The sequence below is a fragment of the Lepisosteus oculatus genome, chromosome 2 (genome assembly GCF_040954835.1).
Source record: "Lepisosteus oculatus isolate fLepOcu1 chromosome 2, fLepOcu1.hap2, whole genome shotgun sequence".
In the NCBI taxonomy this organism is placed as follows: Eukaryota; Metazoa; Chordata; class Actinopteri; order Semionotiformes; family Lepisosteidae; genus Lepisosteus; species Lepisosteus oculatus.
Window position 1 is genome coordinate 2564343 of NC_090697.1, and position 16299 is coordinate 2580641.

Genomic DNA, 16299 nt, shown 5'->3' on the forward strand with positions numbered 1-16299 from the left:
AATAACAAAACATTCTTCACATCCTGTATAACTCTCAGTCCACATACAAGCAGTTTGACAATTTATGCGTGCCTTTTACAAGGTTTACTGTATCACATTTCTCTGGAGTTCCCCAAGTTCCTCTCTTTGTTCTCTGAGCTCTGATGTCAGAAATGAATCATGTCCTGGGCTGATTCTCCAGCCCTGATGCTTAATCTCCAGTGAATCAAATGAACCAACCATCCAGGGGGAATAAATGTATTCACTTGATTCATTTGAAATGATGCCTTCAAAACGAACTTATCGTCCATAAACTGTACAGCTCTAGTCAGTGTATCGCCTTCAGAAAGAGTTCAATCCAAACTATTTGGCTGATCAAGTAAGGATTCCATTGTGAAGTTGACCAAACAATAAATAATAATGAACTTACATTCGCACTAAGAACTCGTCTCTTTCCAACACAAAGTGCACTAATGTCAGGAGATAGCTACCGCCACTTCCAACTGATTATTGACTATTGATGGTAATTGTATATTATTGCTGCCTTGCTATAGATCCTTCTGTAAATACTGTAAACCGAGAAAGTTTATTGAGTGGAACATTTGCACTTGATATGTTTGCTCAGCTGGACATCAAAAACACACGTCAGTTATTAGTTTCATGGCTCTATCCACACGCTTAGCCAGTACAGCAAATATCAGCGTACAGTCTATTGTAGTCTTATTTCCAAACGAGGTTAGACAAACGTGCAGTGCTGGTCAGTGGCTTATCTGATCTCCACTTCTTCCTGTCCCTCTCTATGTCATCCTGTCCCTCTGTCATGTTGCAGAAGCACCTTTGCCAGCAGAGTAAGCTATGAGGCGCCATTTGTTCATATTCTTCACGTTACATAAACTACTGTACGTGCTGAAATGTACAGAGCTTGCACACACTACCGAAATCTTGCTTCATTCACAGCGTGCTGAAATCACGCTTCATGCATTAACTTTATAGATATCTCCCTCACAGCACAGTGCCTATACTGTAGACATGTGGGATTTGTAGAATTGTGAAACAAAGTTAATATAATCAAAGCTTCCCAGGCATCATGATGAAAACGAAGGTAGTTTACTGAATTGCGTTGCACTTACCATGTAGCATACAAAAATGGAAAGAAACATAAGAGGATATCATGGGTGAGGATATAATGTGTTGAACATTTCTATGGAGATCTTGCACAATACCGAGCCCTGGGATGGACAGGGTCCTCTCCAGGGTGTATCCTGCCCTCTGTTTGACGGACCCCTCCACCCCAAATCGGAAGAAATGGTTAGAAAATGGATGGATTTGCCAAACAGACCAGACGGGCTCAATGGTCTCCTCTCGTCTGTGTCTTTCATTGTGTTCTTATCTTGTCATTAGTAGCGGGGAAATGGAACGCATCACAGTATGACTTTGTTTTAAGATAAGATCAGATCGGATCACTTTATTAGCCCTATACAATTTCTTGCATTAGGATTTTGTCTTTTAACAGACCCCAGCTTGCTCTCCATGAGACACACAGGGAGAGAGAAGCTGGGGGTCAGAGCGCAGGGTCAGCCATTTATACGGCGCCCCTGGAGCAGCTGGGATTAAGGACCTTACTCAGAGGCCCAATGGAATAGGATTCCTCTGCCGGCCGCAGGATTTGAACCGGCAACCTCCCAGCCACAGGCGCAGATCCTGAGCCACAGTGCCTTTGCTCCGCCCCTTGTCTCCACAGTTGTGGAGACATAACAAATGACTAACGCTGTATTTCTACAGGACTGTATCAGTCAGTGCGATAGAGACACAGTGATTAATTTATGGAGCCCTTTGTAAAGTTTTCTACAGAAATATGAAAACATGACTGCTTTCCTCTGTCGTATGTCATAAAGGTTCCCCAGCCCTACAAAAACATGCTAGTATTACAAAAGGACAGGTGAAGAACAACTTCTGTTCTCTGTTAAGTCCCAGTAAGACTGTTGTTTTTCAGACGTTTCATGTATGAAAAAAAACAATGTTTATATGTATTGTGTTTGTTGAGTAACCAAAGCAGGTGTTACGCATTTGCTGTGTAGAGATGAGAAAGAGACTACACTCCAAGATTGCGTCTTGTGAAAAGGTAACTTCTGAGAGTGGTTGAGCAAGAGTTTTTTGTTTCACTGTCAACTATTTCCGCCAGGAAGGAGACTGAAATCCTTAAATGTTAAAATAGGTTTTGTTTGGAGTATTTTAATAATAGACGTGGCCAGTGATGTCTATGTGTGTGTAGGGAGGAAGGAGATGTACCTCAGCATGTTTATATGAATGTAATTCGGCCATGGGAAGGAAAAGGTAAGAAACCAGCCTACTGATGGAGATCATTCCCTGGACATCTGAATTCACCGACAGACATCTTCACTCATGCTGATAGCAGCGAGATGATCATTTATTACTCGTGCAGGGAATTATCTTACAGTATCTTTTGTTGTTCTTGCATGAATTAAAAATTAGCTTTTTAAAACTGTCCATTTATACAGATTGTTAATTACTTTATCCATAATTGTAGCATATGTCCAATATATCACACAGAGAGCACTACAATAATATAACACAATGTGAGGAATATTACTTAATAGACAGGCACCATTATATAAGACAAACATTTATTCAGCTACTACAGAAACAAAAAACAAAATGCAATAACTTAATATTAACAGTAGGTGTGAGTTTTAGAGCACTTTATATTCAGCATTAGACCCTCAAAACTGGCCACCCCAGGGCACTCAAAACTCAGGTCCCTAATCCTTTATTTCACTAGATACAACAGTTAAGAACAGGTTCTCATGAGCAATGACTGTCTGGCCATGAGGCTTCAGCTAATGATGCACAAAGGACAAAAGGCAAGGCAGTGTTAACAAGTACAGGTGTCAAACACAAAGCTTTAATCACCCATCTGAAAAAATCTTCAGATAACCTTGATATATCCACTTCACTCTGTAGATTGATCCAGTCACAAGCAAGGAAAAACTGAAATGCCTTGAGCCCAAAGTCAGCAGTTGCTCTGGGGAGGTTCAATTTGATTAAGGAACTAATTATTTTCAGTCAAAATAGTCTGATTTTATCACATGCTTTACTTTTTGCATGTAACGCAGGCAGTTCTATTCCAAGTGCATTTGCCACACATTTTAAATATTATTTCTGTCAGTACATTTTTAAGGAGGCTTCGTTAGCATTTTCAGCACTACAGTTTTATTTGCATAAGGCAGGAAGAAAAATGAACAGCATTAAGATAAAGCATTCCTGCCTCACACACTCACCGGCAGTAATTACTTTTGGTTGTTTTAATACTATATGGTAATGCACTACTGATTTTAATATGATTGTCTTACAGGTCGTAGACTGTGCCTGGGATGAAACCATAAAAATATACACACCTCCTTGTCTCTCTAACCTTCATCAAAATGGATCTTAGGAGAAAAACAATCATCTTTCGTCCAGGAGGTGAAAAAGTCTACAGCACTGACTGCACTTGATTTATTATTTGTGTTCTTTTATCAAAGCTCCACATCAGTCTTTATTATCGCACCGTGAAATGCCTCGTGTGCATGAGCACCGGAAAGCAGATGGGGCTTGAAATGCAGAAGATTATCTCTGTTTTGTGATGTGCATGAAGTTTGTAACTGTTACAGTAGAGATGTGATCAAGTGGACAATGTTCTCCTGTTTCTAAACTGAAATTATGAATGTTGACAGCAGTGTATGCTTGATTAACTACGCAGGACAAAGAGGTTAAAAGGTGGCTGTACAATATACTGTAAGATGCCATTTATCATAGGAGAATGCTGGAAGAAACGCCCCTGGTTTTATATCTTGTACAGGAAGAAGATGAATGACAGCAAATGTGATATAAATTAAAAGAGTGGAGGATTATCCACCACTTTATCATGTGTTTTTTCTCTAGAAGGCATGGGGATGAATCAAGCTGACTTCCCATGTGGCATTAGTTCTGAATGTGCTGTATAACTTCAGGTTCCCTGCACATTAAAAACAACATAGTCTGACACAGATGATTTAGACATGAGTGGCAGCAGCCAGCTTGTGCCATTCCTAACTACAGAAAATATCCATCCTGGAGTTCTGTTGCAGTTCATGTGTGCGCCACATTAAAATAACGCAGTGTAAGTCCATTTGACAATTTATTAAAAAGTACATTTTCTGCACTACACTGTGTTCCCATTGCAGAATTTCTGTATTTCTATTTAAAATACATTTGAAGTGTGGTAGTTGTAGTGTGGCAGTAATTCAAAAGGTTTTGGCCAAGGAGTGTTAACCACTATTTCCCGTTTTGCTCTTATGAACTTTATAGTGGACCTCTTCAGAATTAACGGTGTAGCACAAAGACACCAGTGGAAACTATGTGGAAATGCATTTTTAACTGAGAACAGGAGGCACTTCCTTACACAGAGTGTTGCTGGAGCATGGAACAAGTCTACCCAGTTGTGCCGTTGAAGTCAATACCCTGGCTTATCTAAAGAAACTAAAACAACCGGATGAGATTGTCTTATTGATTACTAACCCGAAAAAGCTAGATAGCCTTTTCTCACTTGTACCCATTCTCATGTTCTTCTTAAGTTATAAAAATAAAAGATTCATTGTTTCTTCTGCTCCTCTACAATTAACAGGAAGAATGTTACATTGCAAAAGAACTGTAACATACAGTACAGATCCTATTTTACTGAGTTTAACTTCCTATACGAGCCACTTCTCACTGTTTGTCATTTTGCAGTATGTGCACGGACGTTATTACAATAGAGTGAACTAAAAGCAATATTTTAAAGTAATGTAAAAGTACAAATAATATTTTAAAACTTCTAAATCTTAATATAAGTAGTTCAGATGGGGAGCTGCGTCAGCATGCATAGGGTGCAAAGGAACAGATAAAGGTTTATTCCATGCTGAAAGGAGAAGAAAAGAAACAACGTTTTGGCTGTGGAGCCTTCTTCGGGTGTGAAAAAGAGAGGAAAGTACTCTCTTTCTGCGGTTCAGAATCCGGTCCATGACCTTAACCTGTTCCATAACTAATATACTGTATGTCTACATCCTTAAAATAGATTGATTTCATTATGCAGTATGTTGACAGGTGTATATTAGTGCTATACTTCAATATTATTAATATAATATACAGTATATATATATATTTATGGATAACAGAAACAGTATCGTGAAAGGAAATGAATAGAATGTTTATCACATCTTTCTACTCATAATTTTGATATCATATTCAAAATTTAGTGAAATGTCTGAAGGAGGTGAAGAGAGAAGGAAATTACCTTTGTTGTGTATCACATTTTAAGTAAAGTTTTTTTTCCAGAATACTCTATTTAATCAAGTAGGAAAATATTTGAAGCAAAATATTCATATTAGCAAAGGCAGATTTTTTTTACTAGGCTTATTCCATTAGTTTTTTGGCTTTAACAAACTATAGGGTTCATATTTTAAAATGTTAACAAAGTCACACCTCTGCGAACTGTCCTTAATAAAAGCTTTACTTCACAAAATGTAGAAGAAACCTTATGCTACACTATTTCTAGAACCACTATATGAGGGAAACAGAATTCTGAAATGTTATCTGAAATACTCTGTGTTGTCAGACACAGGATTTGGCACCCTGTATTTAAATACGGTTATGCATTTATTGTAATGAATATTGTTTCTTAAACTGTGGTTGTCAGCAGAACCTTTCTTTAATCAAAATCCAACTTACACAGGCAACTGGTGCAGCAGCTTACAGCTGTACCTGTCATGGAGCTACAGTCAAATGTGAGGGTACTCTCTGTCTTAAATGAGATACTGTACTTCCCAAGAACATCTTAATGATTAGATTGAATAAGTATTCCCTGACTTTAAAAGGTATGCTCAAAATATTTGTTCCACTTAATAATTAAATGAAAACATTTGTTTCAAAGGCAGGGTGATGGTAATACTGCAGGCGTTTCATCATCCATAGTTTCTTATCATTTTTTACTGTAACATTTTTTGTTCTATTTATTTTTTAATTACAGTGTAAATCTACTCATTGCTAACTGGACTCTGACGAACCGACTCTAGGTAGCAAGTTTTCGATTAATAAGTTCTCATTCAGACATTCATACGTTCCTTCGACATGCACTAGGTGTAAGTGCAGGTACAGTGTATACAAAAAAGATCACATCCATTGTTTGAATTACTGTTCCCTATACTGGTACACGAATATTAGATGTAACTTTGTAGCATTTGTAATATGTAACTTTATTTTGCAGCTCCGGTGGTTAGACTGGTTTGTTTAGATAATTTGGAAAAATATCACTTGATAATGCACTTCCGAAAGCTGAATCTAAACATAAATTAATAAAACAATTGCTTCCTTAGCATTACATTAAGAAATTTGAGAACCAATATTCAATCTCGTTTGTTTAAATTGCACCCTGATTTTTTTTATGGTCTTTTTAGTCTTTTTCCGGTGGCTGTCTTCTGATCCACTTGGCGTTGAACGCGGTTTCCCATGTCTGTATTCTGAAATTGAAAGGTTGAGTGTGGAGGATTGAAACAGAAAAAGAGCCTAGATCTTAATACGCCTGACCACCCTTCAGGTTTTAATTTGTGCTACAATACATCAATCTCCTACTGCAGAATGTGTCACCCTGAGTTCATTATGTAAATAAGAACAACTAAAGTCCATTAAAGAAATTAAAAGGCTAGGAGACCTAAACTATTTTAATTGCAAGACCATCAGTGCCGTCGGGGCTGTTGGAAAACATAACCACATAACATAATCGCATAACCACGAAAAGCCCAACTCGAACGCTCTCGATACGTGCTGCGCGTAATTGAGGGAAAAGGACGGATGTGAGAACGCATGAGGAATACTCCGCAAATCCCACCTCCTCTCAGAACAGTGGTGTACGCGATGCCAAGACCGGGGAGAGAGAGACCGAAATAGCCGCTCTCACGTAATTAAATAAATTGAAAGTGCGGATTCACCTCCGAAACCAAATGCGTCAGCAGCTCCAAGCTTCTTTTTTTTTTTTTTGTTCCTTTGGACCTCTCCACTGTTGCAGTGGACACATCTGAAAAATAAATGTCCCGTTGGTCAGTTCATTCCTGTCCGCCTTTCACAAACTGGCCGTTTTAGTCATCCACTTGCAGGATACATTTTAACAACTTGGGAGGCTGAAGTGTCAATATACTCCGTGATCCTTCGTTCTCTTAATTGGAGATTTGGGAAAGAACTCACAAAGGAAACATGGAAGTTTGCAGAGGGCGTTTACTGGGAATTTCGGTGGCTGTTGCGCACGGATTTTTCTCGGGATCTTTGAATATTTTATTAAAATTTCTGATTACAACTTACAACTTCCAGTACCTCACTTTAATCCAGTTTCTGACGAGCAGCACTGCAGCACTAACCTTAGAGGGTCTCAGGAGGCTGGGAAAAGTAGATGTACCCCCGTACAGCCTGCAGTTAGCCAAAGTTTTTGCCGGTGTAACAGTTTTATCTACGCTGCAGTCCACATTGACCCTGTGGTCGCTTAAGGGGCTTAGTCTTCCCATGTATGTGGTTTTTAAACGATGTCTTCCTCTGGTCACGCTGACTATCGGTGTCTGCGTCCTGAAGAATGGAGTCCCATCTATTGGAGTAATAACTGCAGTGGTCATCACCACCGGGGGAGCTGCATTAGCAGGTCATGTTAATTCTCACCGTATTTTCGCGTTACCTTTGTAGAAAAGAACTGTAATCTGTTTTTCATTTGTATAAATATCCGTCTTGTCAAATCAGAGTTCGTTACTGACGATAACGAGAAGTTCTTAATGTTTTCTATATTGCTTTTGATGGAAGATACTGTATGTATTTGAACTGGCATTTTTGTTTCTTACCGACTTCTCTTGATACATTTTAAAACGCAGCTCAGTGGCAGAAACTACAGTATGTATACATTCGAGTCATATTGGCTGTCCAGCCTATCGAACTATTTTCTGTTGATGTTAACAGTAGATTTGTTGAAGCTCGCATAAAAATTGGATTGGTTTGTTTGCACTTGAATATTATATGATCATCATAGGTTGTTTTCTGCATGGTTGAGACTTCTTATCATCCCCATACTACTGTACTTCCCCTATTGTTCAGTCGTGACCTATAATTAACCTTACAATTGTCATACTAAGATGGAAAAAAAAGGAACATAACTGTATTGTATATAATGCAGTGAGGATACTTTTTTCTTATATGCAGTGTATACTGTATATACCTTCAGAATGACTGCCATACACCAGATATATACCCCTTTATATCATATTTTAAAAGCTGTTGTTTTTACAGGCGCTGGAGATCTGACGGGAGACCCGTTTGGATACGTGACTGGGGTGCTGGCCGTCATTATCCATGCGTCATACCTTGTGATCATTCAGAAGACAGGCACAGACAACGACTACGGGCCGCTGACAGCCCAGTACGCTATCGCTGTGACGGCCTCCCCGCTGCTGCTGATCTGCTCCTTTGCCAGTCTGGACTCCATTAATGCCTGGTCCTACCCAGGATGGACGAGCCCTTTCATCACCTGCACCTTTGTAGCCTGCATCCTCATAGGCTGCGCTATGAACTTCACCACCCTGCACTGCACCTATATCAACTCTGCCGTCACCACCAGCTTTGTGGGGGTGGTGAAGAGCGTCGCCACGATCACGGTGGGAATGCTGGCCTTCAGCGACGTGGAGCCCACCAAGCTGTTCATTGCAGGCGTGGTGGTCAACACCGTGGGCTCCATCACGTACTGCATTGTGAAATATTTTGAAACCAAAAAGAAGAGCAAATACGAAAACCTGGAGGAGGCGGCCAGGGACGAGACGCCGGTGGGTGAGCCACACCGGGAAGAAGGAACACGGCCAGATGGGGACCCGGAGGCGGTACCGAATGGAGCCGCGGCAGGACCCGTGGAGCTAAACGATCCAGGGGAGCCGAGTGGTGGGGACGGGACGGTGGAGTCTTACGCACTGCAAACAAAAGCCAACCCGGGCGAGCCGGAGGGCCAGAGCCCGTCACCGAGCGACAGTTATGTAGGGGTGTGGAGATCCATCCGGAACATTAGGTTTCTGAAGAAAGACACGTTGATTGAAAACGAAGAGCTGCAAAGCCCTTAACGCGGAATCTGCCTGTTTGTGAAAAGAGCGCATGTTGTCGTCCCGAGTGACTGCTCTTGAATACTGTACTAAAAGTTTTTATCCCGCTTACAGGTGGTCCACGGGAACAGTGCCGTCTTATTTTCCGAATCGTATCAAAAGTGAATTCGTTTTGTTCCTTGTGGACCGGTTGAAAATGTGACGGTTTTCCCTGTCATTACAGAATATCGTCCTGTCTGGGTCAAGCAATAAAGGAAATCGATTGCTATAATAATGTTGTTCTGTCAAGCAAACACTTTACACACTGCATTTCATAGGAAATTATTTGTCTCGAAGGGGGGATTCACAAGATACCTGTATTTGTTATTGAGTGGATTTAAAAATACAGAAGGTTTTTCACAGAAGTTACAGACATGAGGTACTGTATCTGTCTCAACAACATGAGACATTGCTAACATCAAACCCAGACGTAAGAGTTAGTTTTGCTTTTAAAGCCTTTGCATTGCATTTTACAATGGCCCAATTAATGATACATTTTAATTTTATAGCACTTTTCACCACAAAGGATGAAGGTGCCCAGGTCCCACTGGGTCACATGTGGAAGCCATTCAGTACCAGCAGCCCCACTGTACAGCACCCAGAGGAGCAAAGTCCCTTCAAGACTTTCTTCGTTGTTTTATTTCACACATAATATTTGGCTTTCAGTGAATTCTAACATTATACTGTACCTCCAGGGAATTGATTTTTAAACAGGTCCTGCTTTCTAAAGGTGTTTTCTGGAGTTATGCAAGTTCAGTTCTTCCTGAGATTTCATCAAGCTGATTTCCTTAAACTGCAGCTTTCTTAGAATACCTGTTCCCTCAAACTTCTGTACCCTTTGTTTTCGGTCACACAAATGTACTCTTTTGCTCCAGGCACTATAGGACAAGCAACTATGGTGTGTCGCAGGTAATAGCAACTGACAATATTCTGCTGTTTTAACATTTTATCGGTTATTTTGAAGCACACTTATTTAAAATCCTTTCAAAATACAGGGGTCCTCTGTAAAATACATTTCTTAGCTTGTGTGATTTTTCAGCCCGAATCAGAGGAGAGTGCTGATTACAGCTGACTGGACACATGAGGGCAATGAAATGAGCTGGGAAGAAAGCTCTCAGTGTCTGCTGGCGTGATGCAGTGCCCAGAGTCTGTACGGTATCGGCTTCACGGGGACGTCCTTCCCACACCATTCAGGCCCCCCTGTCTGCTGACTGCAGCTCAGCTCAGCTCACTTTGTCATTCTGCACTCATACAGATGTACAAGAGAGAACGAAATATAGTTTCTCCTGGCCAGAGGTGCACAGTACACTAGAACAGTCAGCACAGTGTCACAGAACAACACACACGAGGGGGACCAAGAATCCTTAGCAGCTACTGAGGTAGTATTGGTATGTAAATAAAAATAAAACAATGTAAAGAGTAGATAGATAAATAAATGAAAAAATGGGTATTTACAGTAGTGTAAGTAGCAACAGCAGCCTCCTGATTAAGGCATCTCACTGCAAATTAAGGCTGTGATATTTCACTCAACTTGTATCCGTGTGAATTATCACAGTATTGCACAATTGCTAAAGCATGTTATATAAAAAGATGAAGGCTACAAATGAGAGGAGGTCATTCAGCCCATTTAGCGCATTTGGTATTTAGTAGCTAATTGATCCATGGACCCCAGCCAGCATTTCCTGAAAGAAGCCGTGTCTGCGCAGCTTGTTCCAGACTCCTGTTCTCCGTTTTAAAAGCACTTTCATGCAGTTTCCATTTGTGTCCTCTGATTAGTGTTGCACCGTTTGTTCTGGGCTGATTCTGGCTTTTTATGATTTTGTGTACTTGAGTTCAAAGTATTGAAAACGACTCTATCTCATTGTACGCACAATCCAGGCAGAGAGAGAGGAAGGGTGCGGCTATGTGCTGTGTCATACGATTGCTGGTCCACAGGCAGGCCAGGAACCCTAGATTTAGAGAGTCTGAATGTTCCCTCTCAAGGCCATTTTATCAGTGTTTGTCAGTAGCTATGTCTCAACAGGTACATGCAATATCAGTGTTTAGGAATATTAATGTTTAAATAGATGTTAATTAATAATAACAATTGCTTACACTTCTATATCACCTTTCTGGACACTCCACTCGAAGCTCTTTACAAGTAATGGGGACTCCCCTCCACCACCACCAATGTGCAGCATCCACCTGGATGCTGAGAGAGATATACATATGTTCTTTAAAAAAACTGTTGTTCAACATGAACATGAATTATTTGTATCCAGCAAACTGCTGGGCTTGCTTTGAGCAATCGACTGGGGACCTGCATCATCATGTGTTGGCTGCAAAGAAACTAGTAAAGGTTAATTCCAATCTGAGAAATAGAAGGGAGAAACGCAGCAATTTGCTGCTGAGCCTTCTTCGGAAGAGACTCACACTACAGTGTGAAGGTACAGATTTTTACACATTTATGCTCTAGTACAGAGACTATTCATGATGGAAAACATTCTAAAACATTTTATTCCTGCAACAACTATCAACATTTATATTTGTTTTTTTGTGGGGAATTTTACAGTTATGCCTGCTGACAATTCCTGGAGGAAATTACAGCTGACAGATGTAAATGATGTGGAATACCTGGATTATGCTGGCTGGTGTAATTTCAGGAGAGCAAAAGATAGAGCACCTCTGCTTCCTGTAGAATTAGAGACCAACATTTTCTCCACATTATGCTGTTTCAGCTATTAAGTTATATTTTCAATCAGTAATTTTCACAATTTATTCAACCACATTATGCCTCTCAGATGGGAAATACTGTATGTTGTACTTAATGCCAAGAGATCAGCTTATCAAGAGATCAGAACTGTGGTAGAAAAAGTACCAGCTTGCACAGGGCACTAGCCTGGTTTACACAGTGAAATACTTTTCGGAATTTGGCTGTATAGTGTATATGTTGTGGATTATATATGGTTTATATTATATGTTGTATTTATTATATTTACACTGGATTGATGCCTGAGAAGATTTTCAAACAGAAGCAGTTTAAAAAAAACTGCATTTTTATCAATCTTGAGACAGCGTATGCTCTTTGCAAAACTTAATGTATGCTTTGAAATTTGGAACAAAGTTACTGTATATTGTTGACGTAGTGTTCCAAAGGTGTTCCATAGTAGTAGTAATAATAATAATAATAATAATAATAATAATAATGAAGACTGAATGAAGAAGGCAGTATGTATCTGAGGTGAGTCTTACTGTCTTAATTTGAGGTTTAAAGTCAGGAATCGGGAGAAGCATGGTCTCAGAGGGTAGTTTCATCGGAAGAATATTGAAAACCTTGAATTTCCGGCAAATGTGAATAAAGGAGATTCTGAAGACATCAGTGACGTGTACACATCCATGTGCCTAGAAATTGCCCCATGATGTTATAAAGCATGTGTTTTTTTACTGTAGTTATTTGCTGGCAAAAATAAGTTTTAGTCAAAACTGAATTTGGATTTAGATTTCATTTAGAAACTCAAGAAAGAGATAAAGAGTGAAATATGATCCCATGTATTGTTTGTGCTTCCTCCAAGAGCTTCATGTCATGTCTTAACCTGAAACTTGCTGGGATGGTTAATATACAGTAATAGACTGTATTTGTTTGAAGCTCAGAACTGAAAAATTCACAAAAGAGCAGTAAAATATTTTTCTCACACAAGTAACTAAAAGAAGAAATGTTAGGGTAAATGATTGATGCTTATTGGCTATTAAAATGCAAGAGTTTTGACAAAGGTGTTTGTGATTTTAAAACTGTAAAAGCAAACAACACTCACTACATGTCAATGGTGCTGATACCTGAAACTCTTATACCAATAAAATAAATGGATTTAAATGTTCAGTTGTTGATTTTTGTTTTAAATAACTGATGAGTACAGTATATTCACCCTGATGCTATACTGTATGATTTAAAGGTTAAATCCATAATGTGAACACAATCATTTTAAGTGTTGAGACAAATGCAATAATAAAACCTGATTTTTTTATGTTTGAATGTTTAAAAATAAAATAGCAATATTTAGATGTTAAGGTGTTTCTTTTAAATTAAATAAAGTGAGAATTTATTCTTTGTGGGCTAAAACCAGCACACACATTTTTCAGTGGGTCCATAATAGTAGAAGCACATTAGCTCAGTTCATTTAAACCTTCCTCATCAAACACCATTATTTATCTTTAATAAGGATAGTCACACCACTTTCACTCTCTGTAGAAATAGAATGAGTTGCCAGACCTTCTGACGGACCATGTGATGGATTGGCATCCCAGCCAGCGTGTGTCCTGCCAGGATAGGCTCTGGCTCTTGCTCAACCCTGAATTGAACAAAGTGGTTACAAAATGGATAAATGGATGGACTTCGAGCCCTTCTCTTTTGTTTTGGAAGGAGTGCTGAGGGAGTAAAGAAGTGACCTGAAACAGCCAGCGGACAGCCTGGCACACAGCTCATGAGGAATTAATTCCCTTCCCCTTCCATCTCTTTCTTCCTTCTGTGCCGCTACACCAGGTAACACAGCTGCCTGCAGGACAGCACGTCAGATAGCAGGTGTCCTGCAGCTCCTGTTTTTCACATACACCAAGTAGTAAGCTGCCTGACTACCTCTGCAGCTCTTTTTCTGGCAATAATTAATAATAATTGCCTGCAGTTCATCAGATAGCAACCAGGGGCCTCTCAGTGCGATGTGCACAAATACAATCTCTCGCCCCCTCATCGATCTTACCTTTTGAGTTTTCTAGAAAAGAGAGCCTGGTTTCCATTACACATCAGTCAGAGGGCTGTCAATAAAAAGTGAAGAGGGTCAGGGAAACATGCAATGTCTAGAGCTTCTGCAGATTAAATAGTGAGGTGTGTGAAGGCAGTGTAGGTGCATGGAGACTGGCATGGACAGGGAGCATAGAGATACACAGAAGCATGGGAGGACAAGGGCGCACACAGGTGCTCAGAGCCGCAGAGCACTCAGACGAGGGGCAGAGGGGCACTGGGAGACTCTTGCCAATACAAAGCACAGGGCACAGAGCCCCAGCGCCAAACAGATACATGAATCCTGGACAAAAAGCAATGGAAAGTCTCTTGGACCAGCACACTGCAGCCTGTTGTTCCTTCTTGTCTTGTCCTCTTAGATCTTCTCTCCTCAAAGCCTGAAGGAATAAGAGACTGGAGAAAAGGAGGCTGGAGCCCCAAGAGCTGCCAGTGTGCTACTGCCACCTGGTGTATGAGCTGAACAAGCTCATCAGGAGAGCAAGCTCTGTCATTGGGTCTGGCCTGGACCCCTTGGATGTAGTGGCTGAGAGGAGAATGGTGTCTAAACTAGAGGCCATCATGGACAACATCTCCCTCTATGACAGGCTTGTAGAAATGAAGAGCACGTTCAGCAATGGACTGATTCATCCACGGTGCGACAGGGGGCGCTACAGGAGGTCATTCTTGCCTTCTGCCATAAGACTGTACAACGCATCCACCTTGCGTCTGGGCAGAGGCAACACTGACAGTGACCTGTTTCTGGACTGAACGCATCTACACATCTACTGCTACATCTGTTCTCTTTCTTTTCTTTTCCCATTTACAACCGTTTTTTGTGCAATATATGCCAGGGACCCGTGCAATACATTTATATCTATATCTATATCTATATTTATATTCATATGTGTGATACGATTTTTCTGCGTACTGTTCTGTTCTAGTTTGTTCTTTGTGTGTCCGGACTGTGAGTAACTCTTTTAGTGCTCCCCTCACTGTACTGATTGTATTGTATGTATTGTACTATTATGATTATTTTATCATTCGTTACACTGTGGCTGTGTTGTCTGTGTAAAGCTGCTGTTGCACTGCAATTTCCCTCACGGGATCAACAAAGTATCTATCTATCTGTGCAGGAAGTACAGGAAGAGAGTCCCGTACTACACTGCTCCCAGGCTGGCGAACCGGTTCGGAGGAAGAGGATGGCGACAGAGAAGAGGCAGGAGGCAGGATGACCACTGCTCTTGTAGTCACAGAAGACGGTGCTGTTGACCGGGGAGAGGTGAGGGGAGGGAAAGGGGAGCACAGTCTCCTATAGCTCCCCATGTTATAGAGCGATGTTAACGGGGTCCCCCCTTTTATAGGGTGCAGTGCGGAAGGGAAAGCTGCTGCATACAAGCTCGGGGGGGTAACGGCACAGTTAGTAACTCAGCAGGGCAGAGGAAATTTCCCAAATACTCTTATTAAGCATCTCGGCCACAGCAAGACATACCATTTGTGAGGATGATAGGAACATCTCTCCTCATGGTTACCTGACCTCCTTTGCCAACAAAAACAAACCTTTTTAAACATATTTTTAACCTAATTTCTAATCAAGGGTATACTGTATGTATATCAGTAACTGAATTCTTTAATTACTCTTAGCCATCAAATCAACTATTTAATTTTCCCTCAATGCCAATATTCGGCAAAGTAACAGAATTGGAGGGATGAGAAAACAGCTTGATATCAACTTGAGAGGCATCTGATATTTAGCCCTTGTTAGCTTTTTTATATCATCTGTGATCATCACTGAGTACTTCATATTTAACTTTACTTGAACAATCTGTTCAACCCAAAAATCTTTTATGCTGTTGAATATGCCCTTTTGTTCTTAAGCATTTCATTTTAAATAAAAGTGCCTCTTATCATAACATATCATAATCTCTGACTTTATTGATGAAATCTGGAACCAAACCTTCCCTATCAAGTAAAGCTTTTTATTAATTAGCCTCATAATTCGATGTAAAGCTATTCTGCCTTTCCCAGACCCACTTTGATTAAGTGGTAAATGTTTACTTAAAAGAAAAAGGAGATTCTCTGAGTCACTATTATTTGTTACCTTCCAGATATTTAATGTCTACGCGGTAGACAGAAATGAGGCAAAAAAAAGACTAATCTTCTCCTTGTTTCTTAGCTGGTACTACTGTAAATTAAGGGGACAGAGAATAAAATAAAAAGAAACTCTCCACAAAATAAACCAGTCAGGCAAAAGTATTCAACTTTGCCTCACACCCTTTCCTTACTGTATCTTTAAATAAAGTAGATGCAATCAGAGTTCACAAACATTAAATTCGATAAGCCGGAAGAACCAATCTACTCCAACTGCACACATGATTAAGGAGCAGGGCTGGCCCCTGGCTT

At 40.3% G+C, this 16299-nt stretch overlaps 2 protein-coding genes across 2 annotated transcripts in view; both read left to right on the forward strand.

The window, feature by feature from the left end:
• The window catches only part of pex7 (peroxisomal biogenesis factor 7), a 29675-nt gene extending 25058 nt beyond the window's left edge, over positions 1–4617 (forward strand). Inside the window, exon 10 of the mRNA XM_069195847.1 lies at positions 3353–4617. Coding sequence (XP_069051948.1) covers positions 3353–3433 — 81 coding nt within the window. The 3' untranslated portion in view covers positions 3434–4617. The remainder of the gene's footprint in view (positions 1–3352) is intronic.
• Positions 4618–5749: 1132 nt separating this feature from the next.
• Positions 5750–12999, forward strand: slc35d3 (solute carrier family 35 member D3). The gene is made up of 2 exons (XM_006626432.3): positions 5750–7678; positions 8314–12999. Exons 1-2 carry the CDS (start codon positions 7243–7245, stop codon positions 9129–9131), a joined length of 1254 nt encoding a protein of 417 aa, XP_006626495.1. The 5' UTR covers positions 5750–7242; the 3' UTR covers positions 9132–12999.
• Positions 13000–16299: the final 3300 nt, after the last annotated feature.

What these genes read in the sequence shown, in the direction of transcription:
- slc35d3 (XM_006626432.3), top strand. Translation starts at nt 7,243, where the DNA reads ATGGAAGTTTGCAGAGGGCGTTTACTGGGAATTTCGGTGGCTGTTGCG. An exon ending in CGGGGGAGCTGCATTAGCAG is followed by an intron (nt 7,679 to 8,313) that starts GTCATGTTAATT and finishes TTGTTTTTACAG; the next exon opens with GCGCTGGAGATCTGACGGGA.